This window comes from Dermacentor silvarum, chromosome 7 (assembly GCF_013339745.2).
Source record: "Dermacentor silvarum isolate Dsil-2018 chromosome 7, BIME_Dsil_1.4, whole genome shotgun sequence".
Classification (NCBI taxonomy): domain Eukaryota; kingdom Metazoa; phylum Arthropoda; class Arachnida; order Ixodida; family Ixodidae; genus Dermacentor; species Dermacentor silvarum.
The window spans coordinates 166,165,783-166,182,569 of record NC_051160.1 but is presented as its reverse complement, the minus strand read 5'-3'; the positions used below and the strand labels follow the sequence as shown (position 1 = coordinate 166,182,569).

Here is a 16,787-nt window from a genome sequence, read left to right as displayed (position 1 = left end):
TGTTTGCGAAAGTTCCGCCATACAAATTGTATTGGAAAGCCATCAGGTTCTGCGCTGGGCTGTTGACGTAATGACAAAATTTAGTCAGCGTGGCTTGCAGATTTTTGTAACTGTAAACTCTAACACCATGCTACATCCAGGTACAAATTAGACAACCTCTTCAAAGTCCGGCCATTTCTTGTCAAATCATTCAGGTGCAACTAATTTAAGCTCAGTCGACTTGCAACAATTCCAAATATAGCGATGCGATAAAATGACAGGCATAAAAGTCTACTGTTACTCTTCGCTGCTGCTCATCTGTTTGACAAAGAATGACTTCGTTAAGTTTACTAAGGATGACTTCCGTTAAGCCAGTAATGGACTCCATTGTCTTCCGCGAGAGACTTATTGCCTCGGCTCAACCGGTTCTGTACTCAAAATCTTTTTGTTCAGGATATTGCGTCAAACCATACCTCATCACAGCAGACAAAAAATCGGGTTGTAAAAGGACGTGGAGGCCGTTTCTGTTTTTATGGTACCTTAAGATGATAGGTGCGTACGAGGGCGCCATGACATTTCAAACTCGTAACAAACAGATCGGTAGGATAATATCTGCTTTGAATGCAGGGTATCGTGTAATTGGTCAAATCAATCAATGAATAAATCACAAGAACATCTATTCAAAATTAACACAACGTATTTAAGTCCTTCCGACTCCTCCATCAGGGATGACTTCGGCAAGTTGGTGCAGCTATCTATCTAATCCGGGTGTTTCTTTATTTAGATCATACAGAATTTTATGGATAATTGCGTCTGGCAGATAGCACAGTTCAATTCCTTAAGCTGGCATTCTCGAATGGTGGACATTACTTGTGCGCTAAATCAAATGGCATAATCGACTAATGAAACATTCGCTAGTTAAGTTGACACTTAATTACTTTTTATCACACATTGTAATGTCAGAATTGTAGCCCTTGAGTTCGCAAGGCGTATCCTCTTGAAACGATTTCTCAGGATGATGCCTGTTTCAATATATCAACTCACAAAATAAGCGACGAAGTACATTCACGGTTCAATTGCTTTTGGGCTTAACTGCATTAAAGACCTTGCGTTAAAAAGGTAAGTTGGGCAACAGTGCGTTTTTACCGAAATTTGGACGGTGCACATCTTGAAACTGGTGCCATCCTCACAATGTGTTCCACGTCGATGTGCCTTGCAAACTAAACAGCTAAATTCGTAAATAGCTGTATGTGCCGTGAAATAATGAGTTAACACTTCACTAGTTAAAGTTTATGACTTGGTTGATTGCAAATTTTGATTTTTCGTAGATGTAATGTCAGCCTCTCGGAGTAATTCAGTTCAAGGATTAAAATTGCGCTATTTGTCACAGGCGATTAAAAGCATTCTGTATGGTCTAAAAAAGCATCTCATGTATGCCGCTTGCCGCCCTGGCGTAGGTTCCAAGGTCGATTCACATAGGTCGCGAAGCTTCGGGCGAAAAGCGGTTCACAACGAATTATCACCGACATCAGCAAGAGTGGTTATGGGAGCAGCCACTGAAGCGCGACTATGTTTGAAGGGAACAAACATTGGGAAAGAAAAAAGCGTTTTATAAATAAATAGAGACACAGTTAGATTCATTCAACAAAAATAAAGTTCCTAATCAATTTTATATACGCATGGCGAGAAAATAAGAGACAATTCTGTATTACTGGATCATTATCAATGAATACCTTTTTTCAGCACCCACCGTAAGGGCGCCCATCGATAGCGGTGGCCGTTGACGCCGCTATCACTTGCAATGCAATGCAGCTCTTGAATTGATAAGCCGCGCTCGTAAAGTTCACCTGTTACAATTCGTTAAGTCATCTATTCGATATTTAAATACCCCCGAGAAGTTACATAAGGGGTGGTGTTGTACAGAAAAGGTATATTTGCCAATTATACAATGTTAAAGATTGCTTGTTACACCTTGCATAAAACTGGATGACCAGATGATAGTAACAGTCTTGGGAGAAAGGCAAGTGGCTGCTCTGAGAAAAAGCGAAGTCTGTCTTTCTGCCTTTGTACGCTGTCATCTAGAACAGAGCTGATTTCGCACCCAGTGCGCCCTTGACGGGTCGAGTGCACACTCGGAGTGCCATGATTCTTCTCCTCTTGCAGCAGGGACACGCCCAGGGCGCCCGCCTTCTCGCCCAGGACAGCAGAGAAGCCGTTGTTTGAGGTGCGTCTGCTTCCACCGCATGTCGCTGCTGTCGCTTGTTTATTCTTACGGTGCTCTATGATAAAGCGAATGATATATATAAAATAATGTTTTAAACTTTGCATATGCCATGCTGCAGGACGCTAAAAGCATTGGTAGGTGTGCAGATTGATAGGTGAAAGCTTTATTTTTTGTCCGGCAAGCGAATAGGGTGAGCTTCACCCTGCCTAAGCGTCTGCCACGAGCCCTTGGGCTCTGGCGGCGTCATCGGCCCACTGGACTGCCCACAATTCATCTTCTGGGGCTCGATTTTTTTACGTGGCAGAAAGCACGATCTGATCACCAAGCACGTCGTCAGCGGAAGGGGGGACTTCGGAGTAATACTGACTACTAGGGTTCTTTAACATGTGCTGGGACTTCTTTCATCATCTTCCGTGACATTCCACGTCACTACCAGAATAAGCACTGTGTTCATTATTAAATAATTCATTCGTTCGCTTATTGTATTTCTCTAAATAGCCCTGAGAGGTTACATAAGTGGTGGGATTGTACAGAAAAGGTGTAATTGTAATGTTTCCGGACCATGGAGGACGAATTTTTCTTCAACTGTGACGCTTTCTTCCTGAGAAATCAGGTATCGGTTTCCTTTGTATCGTAGTTTCATGCCACAACTCAGGTGAATGACAATTTTTATTTTGTAGGGTCACTCCAGGTGCATTCCTGCCGTCGCCGTGAGGTTGGGTATAAAGTCCAAGGGCGATAAAATTGTCGCCGCGCGCCGTATGCTCTTGGTGCAAGTGACAGCGTGCGAGGGTGGGCCGGTGATCGCGGCTCAATGTCGTGCACGAAAGGGATGGAAGCGCACCATCTTCCGTCACGCGCAGCGGTCCGGGGGGGGGGGGGGGGGGTTCTACTCCGGGCGGCCAAGGCGCCGCTGTATCATCAAAGCCATCTGTGACGGGGGGACAGCTCGCTGTGCCCTGTGTTTTCGCGGCTTAGTTCGCGTTGATGCACAACGCAGCACGAAGGTCAATTCGCTCGATGCAGCTGCCACGCTTCCTGGCGAAAATTTCCCTGGATTCCCCATATAATTGTTATCGCAATGTTAGGCGTCACATTCATCGACAGTAAGACAGCAGTGTGGATGAGAGCAAACTGTGGTAGCCGATATTCTAGCGGACATTGCGAGAGAGAAAAATGGGGCAGGGCAGCCTACGTAATGCGTTGGATGGATGACCAGTGGTCTATTGGAATATCAGACTGGGTGCCAAGAGAAGGGCAGTGCAGTCTGGGACGGCGGCAAGTTATATACTAGCTGTGATAAAATTATGGAATTTTCAGGCATAGCAGGGAAGCAGCTAGCGCAAGATAATACTAATTATAGATATCGCTTGGTGTTGCCTGCGTTCTGAAGTAGGCGTAAAAATAGGATTATGACGATTTAAAGATAAGGTCTTCTTTTAGTCGCTTCAGATCGATTTGGAGATCGTGGAATCTGGGTATCTGGCTGCTACTTTCTGACCACTTTCCTCAAACTAAGACGACATGAGGCTATTTCTAGCGCGCGTTGGACAACGAAAAAGACGTAAAAAAAGTTGAAACAAAAAGACGCTCCAAGTTAGCGTCGAGCTAGATACGGAGCTGTTATAATGCGTAATTAGCGCTAAAGGGCCAGAAAGCCCAGGTGTGCTCGTTCAAGCTGCGCGCTTAAAACCAGAACTTCAAATGTGGCCTTTCTAAACCATAAATATGGTCCAATTCTGGAGATAGTGAAGACTTTAATGCGGATCGATCCGAAATTATGGTGCAGTGTAAACAAACCAGAAGATACGCTGTTGTGCCCAAGAAGACGTCTTTCTTGAATGGAAACCGCTGTTAAGTAGCCTGTGTTATATTCATAAGCGACACATTAGAGATAGTTATACAATAAACGAAAGAGGGGCAACGTAACTGGGTTCTGACGTACTGTCCACACGTCATCCAGCGAAGGCGAGGAGGAGAGAGCCACCCGTATGGAGGGTAGTGAAGGCGAGAGAGAAGCCACTCGCTCGCTTCGAGCACCGCGTGGTTTAGGTGCACTCTAACGTGACACCTATACGAAACAGGTACTACTATGCATATCCTACAGAATATTAAGAGATTCGTACAGGACGCACACTTGTATGCCTTGGATTCACATACCTATATGTGAATCGCTTGAAGAGACCATGACAAAGCAGGTACATACACATACAGCACGAGTGCTCGCCAACACAACAAAAGCGCCCTCGCCCATTCAAGCGCTTCACCACTCAATCTGGAAGGGCACACACTCAGGTGCAGGTTACAAATTAATAAAGAAGAACAAATGGCATTTACAGTGCGAAATGATCAGGTGTAAGATGCCGCAAACCAGGACACATTTGAAACCTAAGCATTGGAAAGGTTTTAACTGCGTCAGAGACAGGGACAAAGGAGGACGAAAAAGACACCACGTGCGCAGTTCAATAAGAACTTCAACCAACTGGCCCAACTTCTACTAAGCATTGCTGTAACATCAGTGGAAAGTACATCAGTGGTTGCATCTTTTACGCTCAAATGAAAAAAAAGAAAAAAAAAGATCTATACTGCTAAACAAGTACATTACCGGCTAACAATTAGGGGTATGCGAATACCGAATCGTGCATTTCGAATCGAATGTCGAACAAATAAAGAAAAGCAGGATATCGAGTCGAATACTGAACACCAGAGAGAAATTTTCAGACAATTTATTGCTTACCTATTTGGGGCCAGGAAACACAGTGCTGTGATACTTGGGAGTCTCCTAGCAATGCTTGGCAATAATGTAGCAAGGTGTCATACCAAATGCACAACAACAAGGGGGACTAGGAACAGACGATACAAGTCATTGTGCCCTCTCTTCTTTCTTAGTCCGCGTGTTGTTACGCAGTTAATATGCGTCGTGTTATTCTCAGTTTCGACGTCGTTTGACACCTGTCATAGATTCTGAAATCAGGGGGCTAACGGCAAGTGCATAGGACCGAAAAGCATAAACGCACGGGTACCTAAATTTAGGTGCACGTTAAACAACCGCAAGTGGTCTAAGGTAATCCTACGGGATGTCTCATAATCACACCATTGTTCTGCGACGTTATACCCCGGAATTTAGGGCCATTAAAGAAAAATAATCCGCCCATTTAGATCGATATATGATTTGTCTAGAAATCTGCCATTGTTTACTTTTTTTGTGATGCCGTATTTGACTTTTTGTGTAAAAGATTGTTACCGAAGGTTGCACTGCTGCTTCTCAATTTCAATAGCCCGAGCCAAAACGGACGAGCTGACGGAATGTTTACGTGGCCTCCTCCTCTGCCGCCCGTTGTCACATGAGGGGCAACCTAGTGGAATATAGGTGGCGCCACCTCGAGTTCCCATTTCCGTAATTTCCCCGTTTACAAAAGGTGTGTTCTCGTCACTAGTCACCAATCCTTTATTACCAAAGCGTCATAGTTTCCTTTAGTGTCCTTTCAATTTAATTTTCTACTGTAGAGATGAGTGCGCCCTCTTTTTCTGTCCTTTTTCATTTATGAAAATTAAAGGCATGTTGTGAAGATCTGCCGCTCATGTAATGGAAGAACTCTGTGGGACTGCCTGGCAAAAAAAGAAAAACGTTTTGGGCTTTTGACGCTCAAATGACGACCTCATTTTGAGGCATGCGGTAGTTCGGGACTCCTGAAAAATTATGGGCAGCTGGGGTGCTTTACGGGCAAATAAAGTTCGTCACCTTGGCCAGGAATGAAACCCGTGACCTCGTGCTTAGCAGCACAACGCCATAGCGAATAAGCCACTGTGGCGAGAGAAACTGTACGGTATACGAATTGTGCGCCGCCGTGAGGAGCACCTCGAAAGTTGACGGCCGCACCACATTTACCGGGGTTTCAGTGTGGCCGAGCGTGCTGTCGTTGCGCCGCGCAGGCTTGCACGCAGACGGACCCGGAGTCGCCGCCCCCGGTGCTGCGACCCCGCACCGGCGCCTTTGTGCCTTACGAGGCCGGCAGCGTTTGCCAGTCATCGCGCGTGACGGACAGCCTGCTGCTTCAAGAGGGGACCGCCAAGGTGGGGGAGCCTGAGCTACCTTTCTTATTATTATTGCGAACAGTCTGGAATGGCTTTCTTGGCTAAAAGCTGTGGTCTGCAGCTTCACAGACGCACTGAAACCAGACACAAAACAGGGCTTGATGTCATGGCGCACATCGTGCCCAAGTGTGATGTAACAGCCGCCGTCAGACTTATTACGGGCGTAGAAGACACATTTCCAGCCGTGTAACTTGGACGAAGACTGTAAGGAGCACACATTCAGTGTTTTAGAAAGAATACGCGTTAAGTTAAGACATTCAAGGCAGCCCATCCAGCAAGAACTAGCACCCCCGCAGTAGAATCAAAAGGCGCTTAAGGCATGTTCGGACTATGACAGTGGCTGTACATGATATTGTCATGTTGTAGTGACGATGCGTAGGTTTTCACGCAAACACGCTCAAAAAAAGTGAATCAGTACCAGCTTGCCCAGTTTACTTTTGTTCCTTGTTTGTCATTTCTACTGTCTTGTACGGAGTGGGTCCAGTGCACTTGTTTTGTTATTATTCGATGCTTATGGTATTCGGTGCTACGTATGTTCCAGAATGTGCACCACTATTCGTTTCGCGCATGCAGTCTGATGAGACATCCGTTTGCTAGTCCCGGTACAACAAGGCACGTCTTGCGTCAAGCAATAACATTGTAACAGTTGTAAACCAATGGACAACGATTACCGGAGATGGATAAGCAATGTACGAGTGTCAATATGAATGTAAGCTTAACCTGAACCGAAACATAGCATTATAGATAGCGTAGCTATAGATAGTGCAGCATTCACTAGCATAGCAACAAATAACATTAACCTTGCAGATAGCGCAATACATGCAGTAAAAAATATAATAAAATGAATTATCGCAGTTCTCAGTAATTTCTTTGTGCCAAAGAAAGAGCAGCTGATGAGATTGAGAGAAACAAAACATGGAAAATATACCAACCGCGTATTTAAATTCAGGATCGCAACGCCTATGTTGTATGTTGCCGTGTATTACGAATTATTACGAATCTATAGATGTTTAATTGTTTACCTGCGTTCTAGAAAATTTTACGCTTGAATTTTATAGACGTAACACTGTGTGTATACGCAGCACTTTTAAAACATTTATTTTATTATATTTGCTATGTTGCTGCTTTTCTTTATTTATTAGGCGTGCAAATCACGCTACGAGCATAGCAGCTAGCTATAGTTAACATCACTGAGAGATTTCTCGAACGAAATGCATAATCTGAACAGTTGTTTCCGACTTAACGGTTGGGGCAGACAGCGTCTTGCGCGACAAAAGAAAAAAAAAGTGTTTATATTGCATTGAGCAAGGGAGTATTAACCACACCTATAAAGCTGTTTAGTGATTGCTAATACCGTGTTTATGGCATATTATGTCAATTGTAACATTGTATAAAAATGTTTGGCCCAATAAGAAGTTCGATAATAACGAAAGAGTATTCTCGTTATTTTATGTAGCCTTTGTATACCGCCTGTTTCTTTGTTTCTGTTTGCTTGTTTTCACGAGCTCTCTATTTTCACAATATCAATGCACCGTGCCTCCTCACACAATACTTAATTAAATTGGTAGCATCACTGAAGGGTTAAAAATTAAACGCAGAAAAAGATTTCAGCGAATTGTAAGAGGGAGCGATAGCCAGGCAGGATCTCACATGCCGAAAGGCTGGAACTGAACAATCAATATTGTCCCGTTTGCCATTGTTTCGCTACATGTTTGATAGTTCAGACAGGAAAAACTAACTTCTTACCGAGACAACTTCTGTATCGTGTACTAACCACCACCATACAATTGACGCCCCTTTGATTGCGACGGCGAATATATGGACACTCCAGGCGTAGGGTAGTGCGTTGGCGCTGTTGTGAGGTTGTTGCGTGAAATTGAAGCGCAATGACGGCGTGCCCCCGGCGCAGTATATGGTGTGGGTGCGAGGGAAGACGTGCGGTGCTGAGCTGAGAAGGATGGCGACTTGTTGCGTGGACAAAGAGGCGGGGGGGGGGGGGGGGGAGGGACGTGAGTGCTTGTGTCCTCCTCTAGCTCGGACGTGGCTGCGTGGCGATGATTATGATGATGACGATCCCTATTGGCATTCCCTTTCAAGGGAGGAGGAGACATATAGTCCGCTAGCCTGCTTGATTTAATCAGGTTTTACTGCATCTTCGCTGTCTATACCCTTTTGCCTATCTGATCTCGATGTTAACTTTCGTATCCTCTATCACTATACTGCACCATTACCTAACTGGCAATGGTTCTACCATCTTCCCTGCTCTTCTTGCACCAATACTGTAATCGTATCTCGGTTATCTCGACTGCTGACCAGTTATTCCTCCCATCGTTTCTGAATCCCAACGCTTCTGGCAGGTGGATTTCCGTGGGCAGTCATTTCCGGTGTTTTTTTTAGGAGCACACACGGGCCTCCTCCTGTGGCGCATATTTGCTCCGGTGTGTTTGTGTCCTCAGGCCTCAAATAGTGAGGCACTCCCATTTGCGTTGTTACAGGTTTTCCCTGCTGAATACTTTTTTCGCCGCCGTTTTTGCAAATCTCCATGGCGTTTTTAGTTTTCATCCGTTCCATCTGATTTACGCTCTGTTTTTTCGATGACTGCCGGTTAATACACTGTCAATTACTCTCTGATTGGTAGCAAATTTCCTTGATCTCTTCCTTCATTCTGTGTACACGCTTTTGAAGTACATACATTTGTGCTCGTTAGACGACCATTTCCTTTCACCCATGTTCCTTAGTTTTTCCTCTAACCTAATCTTGCTCTGCGCTTCTGACATCAACTGAACCACTTTCCGAGTGTCCGACGAAATGCATGGGCGTTCAGCCCAGAGAATTCGTTCCAAGTGGATACGCCTTGCGAACTCAGCGGCTATATTTCGTAGATTGAGTGATGTGCCGTAAAATAATTATTTAAAAAGTTAATTAGCGTAATTATGTTAATTATTCAATGAGACGTTTTGATTTCTCGTGGAATGGCCGCTTCATCGAGTGGTTTAGATCAATGATTATAATTGTGCCTTCTGCCACAGGCAATTTTTTTTTAAATTTGGTGCAGCTAAAATAAACACTCTCTATCTTGGGATCCAAGCCAGCCTCTCGCTCTTTTTTTTTCATCCATTATAGCCCACTAGGCCTTCAACAGGATGGCACTCAGCCACTTTATGTTTGAAATGTGCAATCCAGAAGTTATATCATAACTCGTCTCCCTAAAAGCGCCCTCTCCTCCCAACGCGCAGACTTCGGCGTCTCGGGTCGACCGCCAAGTGGCCGTGCAGCAGCATCAGAGCGTGAACGGCAGCGTACGGCGCACGGTTCGACCCTGCAAGCCGGCCAGCCACTCGTACGGATTGTCGCCGTTTGCGCAGAGAAGCCGGCTCAACGCCACCGCCACCAAGCAGCAGCAGCGGTGAGTCCCGCGTCGCGGCAACATTAATTCATTCACTTCACCTTGAGATTCAATTTACTGCTTCGGAAGCAGTGGAACGACTGCGCCAAATTATGCCAAGAGCAGTACGCTGCGCCGTCTTTCTTCAAAACCGCATTTCAGCGAAACATTACGCCGAGCAGGTGCCAAAGCATCATAAGAATGCGTTGTTTCGCTCATGCTGCCCAATAGAAAAATTGAAATCAAGACCTGAAGCATGAAATTATAAAAATCCTGTACTTTAACAGAGTGGCCATAGCCACGGATGTACCAGATGCCATCAGTATTCTATGTGCTGTTTCCGCTCTTTTGTTGGGTTTCTCCCAAGCGGAGGTTCCAAAGTAATACCATTCTGTGGTCCTGCTTCTCCGTATTGCTCGTTCTAGTGTGCCACGAAATTCGCTCAAGAATGCTGTCGGGTTACAAAGAAGCCTCAGATAATGTCCCGTAGCACATTGCTGAACATATAATTATTAACAGCCTATTTTGAAAGTCCTTTAATACGGGTACAAACCGCGGGAACATAATTTTCTATTCGTGGAGATCTTTCTTACTACCCTGCACAATCCGAAGAGCAGATTTCGTTGTAATAGACGTTTCTCCGGCACTCGAGTGCCATTAGCGGTCCCGCAAGCGCTTATGGGAAATGCCTGTACTCCACAGAGGTGGTCGTCACCATTTCGCTTTTCTCCTGCGCCCTACGAGCACCTTTCAGCGGTAATACTTCTGGATGGAGGTTTATTAAAGATGGACGGCAGGCTGAAGGGTTGCACGAAGGGCACAAAGACAGTCTCAGCCGGCGTCAGCAGCTCGAGATCTACACTCGCACCTCCAGCCAAGACAGAGTACCACTACTGCGTCCGTTGCTTCATTTCTACTACAGTACCTCGGCGGCGAAGGGAAGCCATCCTGGCGACTCAAGGCGACGTGGGAAGAAGGGGTTCATGATATAGCTTGAGGCGCCTCACGTACACCGCCTGGCGGCCAAGACGACGCTTTCCGGAGGTTGGGTTGATCGGCTCAGTAACATAGGTGACCGAAGATAGGCACTCGATGAGGAGATAAGTGCCTTGGTATTTGGGGGCAAACTTAGGAGTCAGGCCAGGGGAATGAAACGGCATTCGGTGCCATACGAGGAAGCCAATGGCGAAAGCTTGTTCAATCAGATTGCAGTCATGACGATCTTTCTGGTGGGCTTGGTTGTCGGAAGTAAATGAACGGGCCAGATGACGACACTCTTCAGCATATTGAGCCAATTCAGAAATCGGGCTCAATTCGGAGGCGTCCGGACGATACGGCAAAATGGTGTCGAGTGTGGTGCATGGTTCACGGCCATATAAAAGAAAGAATGGGGAAAAGCCGGGGGTCGACTGTGTCGCGGTATTATACGCGTAAGTGACGAACGACATCCCAGTTAGAGTGGTCGGACACAATGTACATCGACAGCATGTCTCCCAGCGTTCGGTTGAAGCGCTCTGTTTGTCCGTTGGTCTGTGGGTGGTATGCTGTAGATGTGCAGTGAACTGTGCGGCATGAACGAAGGAGCTCCTGATGAACATCGTGTAAAAACACACGCCCTCTGTCGCTCAGTAGCTTGCGTGGTGCGCCATGGCGGAGGACGAAGTGACGTAAGATGAAGTTCGCAAGGTCACGAGCACCAGCCGAAGGAAGCGCGGCTGTTTCCGCATACCTCGTTAGGTGGTCCACTGCGACAATGACCCATCTGTTACCCGTGACAGAGCACGGAAGTGGGCCATAAAGATGGATTCCGACACGGTCGAAGGGGCGTGCAGGACACGGTAAAGGCTGCAAGAGTCCGGGCGAAAGGGTAAATAGTTTCTGTCGTTGACACAATGGGCAAGACCGAATGTATTTTCGGACATAGGTGTATAGTCCGCGCCAGTAATAACGTTGGCGGAGCCGCTCATACGTTTTCAGTGCACCAGCGTGAGCATGTTGGGGTCAGCGTGAAAGTATGCGCGGACATCGGACCGCATGTGGCTAGGGATGACGAGGAGCCATTTACGGCCATCTGGTCGATAGTTGCGACAATAGTTCGTTCCGTATTGGGAAATGCGTGGCTTGGCGGCGAAGTGCACGTGGGTGTTCAGAAGTTGACGGAGCGGAAAGAACATTCAGGATAGGTGATCCAGGGGTCTTTTCGCTGTTCAGATGACATGTCTGTGGCGGTCAGAGCAGCCAAGGGAAAGGCATTTGTTGAATGCGGCTCTTGAGACAATTTTATTGGAGATCGGAGAGCGCATCGGCGTCGGAGTGCTTTTGCCCCAATCGGTACACCACGCGAATGTCAAATTCTTGTAGGCGAAGAGCCCAACGTCCAAGGCGACCAGAAGGTTCCTTCAGGGAAGCCAGCCAACACAGAGCGTGATGGTCAGTCACCACGTCGAAAGTGTGGCCAGATATGTATGGAGGAAACTTGCTTATTGCCCACACAATTGTGAGACACGTTTTCGGTTACCGAGTAGTTGGATTCCACCTTGGTGAGGGCAGGCTAGCATAAGCTACAACATACTCGGAGAAGCCTGGTTTGCGTTGCGCGAGTACTGTACCATACCGACACCGCTGGCGTCCGTGTGTACTTCGGTTGGCGCAGTCGGGTCGTAATGGCGCAGAATGGGTGGTGAGGTAAGCAGATGCTGTAATGTAGTGAAGGCGTCGTCGCAGGCTTGAGTCCAATTTGATAGGTCACCCGAGCGAGCAAGTAGCTTCGTAAGCAGTGACATGATGGAGGCAAAGTTCCGCACGAAGCGACGAAAATACAAGCATAAGCCCACAATGCTGCGCAGTTATTTTACGGTAGTCGGCTTAGGAAACTCCGCAACGGCTCGAAGTTTATCAGCATCGGGAAGAATACCTTGTTTTGAGACTACATGACCCAGTATGGTGAGCTGGCGAGCCCCGATATGACACTTCTTCAGGTTGAGTTGAAGGCTTGCGTTGGTGGCATTGGAGAATCGTGCGCAGACGGGTGAAATGTGTAGCGAAATCGGGGGCGAACACGACGACGTCATCTAGATAGCACAGACAGATCTGCCATTTTAGACCGCGGAAAATGCTGTCCATCATTCGCTCGAATGTTGAAGGTGCATTATAAAGTCCAAATGGCATGGCTGTGAATTCGTACAGGCCATCCTCGCGGTCAGGTAGAGCAATACTCGAAGAGCTCAGGTGGTACCCAAGCGAATCCAAAAATTCGGAAGACGCAGTAGAACTAAAATATAGCATAAGATAGATCATCAAGACGACTCCTTTTTCCAGAAATATGCACCCGGTGCACAACCTGGAAAGAAGAAAGGCAAGGGCCAAAGCTCTCCTGCAGGAGTTAGAACAGGACAGAGAACATGCGGCTTTCGTGGATGCTGCATGGGTCAGAGGAAAGAAAGCCTTTACGGCAGTAGTAGTAGATGCAGATGGACTCAATCGGGATGCTATTACTATCATGACTAAAGAAGTGACAGTGGCGGAACAAGTAGCGATAGCATTGGCTTTAAGGAATAATAAGTGGACGCGAATTTACAGTGACTCTAAGACGGCTATTAGACTTTTTACCAAAGGCTTTGCAACCAAAAGGGCTGCCCAGCTGATCAGTGAGATGGACAGCCAAGGGATCTAAATCCGCTGATTTCCTGCACACATGGGGTCTGTCGATCCATCTCGGAGGAATTTGAACGAGATGGCTAACGCAGCTGCACGAGTACTTACTATCCGTGCACTACGCGACCAGGACCCCAATAATATGCTGGAGGAGAACAGGGACTGATTACTTACATATAATGCTGTCACGAAACATTACTACATTAACAGAAGGCAATTCCCAGTGCCACACGCTAAGCTCAATAGAGCTCAAGCGGTGACTCTGAGATTGTTACAGACAAGAACTTATCCTAGTCCAAACTTTATTAACAAGCTATATCCAGAAAGAGAGGTACCAATCAATTGCGAGAAGTGTAATGGCACCATTACTCTGGATCACATGCTTTGGCAATGTCCTCTGGCTTTCACAGACTGCGACAAGGAAAGAGACTGGTGGCAGCGAGTGCTTCACAGTGGAGTGCTTTTAGATCAAATACAGGCCGTCCAGAAGGCCCACGACACGGCGGTAAGGTTAAACCTTACTGTCCCGACGTGGGAGCCGGCTGCGTCATCCTAAGGGTTGATCTTCAGAACCTGAATAAAGTTTATCATACCATACCATCTACGCGGTCTTTGGACGGTCACACCCGGCCATCGGGACTTGCCAATAACCCGAACGCAAGTCAAGCCAAGAGAAGAATTCGGCGCCTCGCAGACAATCGAGGGCGTCGTCTATGCGAGGAAGAGGGTAAACGTCTTTGTTAATAATTTTGTTGAGACACCCGTAGTCCACACAAAGCCTAATGGAACCGTCTTTTTTCATGACCAGCACAACGGGGGATGACCACGACTACAGGAAGGCTTGATGACTCCACGCTGAAGCATGTCGGTAACTTGCTCCGTAATTATACGACGCTCCGCTGGGGATACGCGGTAAGGGCGCTGGCGCAATGGGGTGTTGGTTCCGGCGTCAAATCTGTGAACAAAGGTGTTCGTTCGACCTAATGATGCTTGAGGGAAGTCAAACGAACTTCTCAATTCGTTGAGAAGGATAAGAAGCTGTGCACGTTGATCCGGAGCGAGGTCACTGTCGATGGAAGGCAAAAATACGTCCGAGTACACGTCATCGGATGCAAGGTGAGGTGTCAGCGCGGTCAGCTCAGGCTTCGAATTGGGCTCGTAGGAGTCAATAGGCACGATAGCATCATCGCCGACTGGCTGAACGTGAACAAGCATCTCATTACGGCGCAGCGTGACAGGGCATGAGGTGGCGTTGGAAATAAGTACTCTGGAGGCATCCCGGTGAAGTGCTAGGACAGCAAATGGTAGCGACGCATGGTGCCGGCGACTGAATACGTCAGACGGCGTGAACAGAAGTGTAGTTTCAGTAAGGGCAGCACAGTACACAGGAACAATGACGGCACTGAGAGGGGGAAGGTCAGTGTCAGCAGCCACGACAAGCTTGTCAACACCAGGCACGGGCATATGGGCAGAAGGTACATCTACATATACAGACAGTTCAAGCTGAGCGTGAGCACAGTCTATAACGGCGTGATGGCGCGACAAGAAATCCCACCCAAGTATCATATAATGTGAACACGAAGTCAACACAATAAACTCAATGTTGTGCAATACGTCTCCAATGACCACTTCAGCCGCGCATGCTGCAATCTGATGGATTCGCTGTGCACTTGCAGTACTGAGGGAAAACGCCGTAGGTGGTGTTGTCACTTTACAAAGAGAGCGGCAAAGTTTCTGACTAATTATGGATATAGTGGCACCAGCATCGACGAGCGCAAGAGTTCTTACACCTTCAAGAAAAACTTCGACAACGTTGGCGGGGGACAAGCGAGGACTTACAAAGGTCGGCGACGACGCAGCTCGTGCCTCCGGAGCTGCGGTAGTCAGTTTTCCGTCTCAGCGGTGGGTCGGCGACGCATAGGTGAAAGAAACGGCGGCGTGGTGAGGGTTAGCGACGGGAAGCAAAGGGTTGAAAATCGGAGTCAGATCGGGAGTCTCGTGCGTATACCTCAGGTGGCGCGTCTTGGAGAGTGTAATACTGGGGCCGGAGGGAATAGTCGCGGTATCTTGGATGAGCCGAGGCAGCCGCGAAGCGCCTACGACAGAAGCCTGCCACGTGACCGGGATTTCCGCAAGCGTAGCATATCGGTCGGTTGTCAACAGTACGCTACTGGTTGACGATGTGCTGCTGTGCACCAGGGAATGGCGCCGGCGGCTGTCAGAGAGGTTGAGGGGCCAACGCTGGCGGTCGACGCGGAGGATTTGCAGCGGCAGCCGCACAGGTGAGTGGTGCGGCAACAGGTGTCGGCTGAGAGGCGGATGACAGGACCTCGGATACCTGCTCCTGAATGACTTGTCGGAGAGACGGCGCGAAATTGTGCGTAGGCACTTCTGGGGTCGGCAGATACGATAAACGCGAGATCTTCCGCGCCACTTCCTCACGCACATATTTAATTTTCGACAGTAGCGTCTCGTGGCCACCACCGATGGTTAAGGTAGCGAGAGAATCTTCTGTTCTTGTTGGCCGCCGCACTAAGACGCGTTGCTTACGGAGCTCGTCAAAGCTTTGGCACAAGGTCGTAAGCTCAGCTACCGTGCGTGGGTCCTTTGCCAGAAGCATTTGAAACGCATCGTTGTCAATGCCTTCCAAGATGTGTTTAATCTTCTCTTGCTCGGGCATAGACGGATTCAGGCACTTGCACAAGTCGATGACGTCTTCTATATAGCTGGTAAAATTTTCGCCTTGCTGCTGTGCACATCCGCAGAGGCTTTGTTCGACGCGCAGCTTGCTCACGACGTCGTAATGTCTGCTCCCGGCACGGGAGTTGTCTCTTCAAGATAAAAGACCGGACTCGGATAAAACCGAACAGAACATCTATTCCACTCTGTGCGAACGCCGCATTTGCCGTGGCCCTCTCTGTCCCTGCCCAGTTGTCGCATCGGGATTCTTTCGTAATGCGCGTAGGGGGCTCTGCTTGTAGGTTGGTTTTTCTTCGCTATGCTACATCCCCTCACACTTTTATTCAGTCTGCACTTGGCCGACGACGAAATATGAAAAAAAAAGGCCTTCGGCAGGGCCGAAAAAAACCTTCGGCAGGGTCTTGCGGGCTTGACGGTCCGGCTTTCGCCGGGCATTCGGTTGAGATGGTTGGTTGTTATCAAATGAAGAGGATCTAGACCCTGTGTTGTTACCGAGTTGTACCTGTCGGGATGATGCATTCGTCCCAGTATTCGAGTGCTGGACTATGCTGCTGACCTATTTTGATACGTTTGAAGAACGACGCATTTCTTAACACCCTCCTGCTCTCTCGCTCGGCAGTTACAGCTGTCCCTTGAATTCTCGTCACCCTGTAGAGGACAGGTTCGTAGGCTGTCCCATGAGAGAGAGGCGACTGTCGCTTTAGGAGTACTTCATCTACCATTTGAATTGTGTATGGCACAGTGTGTTTT

At 47.7% G+C, this 16,787-nt stretch overlaps 1 protein-coding gene across 4 annotated transcripts in view; it reads left to right on the top strand.

Moving 5' to 3' along the window:
• The window catches only part of LOC119458669 (inactive serine/threonine-protein kinase TEX14), a 139,222-nt gene that overhangs the window by 76,181 nt on the left and 46,254 nt on the right, over positions 1 to 16,787 (top strand). For 3 of the 4 annotated variants that reach the window (XM_049671364.1, XM_049671362.1, XM_037720533.2), the window contains 3 exons: positions 2,143 to 2,203; positions 6,137 to 6,277; positions 9,535 to 9,704. In XM_049671364.1, the coding sequence (XP_049527321.1) occupies positions 2,143 to 2,203; positions 6,137 to 6,277; positions 9,535 to 9,704 (372 nt within the window). The remainder of the gene's footprint in view (positions 1 to 2,142; positions 2,204 to 6,136; positions 6,278 to 9,534; positions 9,705 to 16,787) is intronic. The other variant, XM_049671363.1, reaches the window with a different exon arrangement.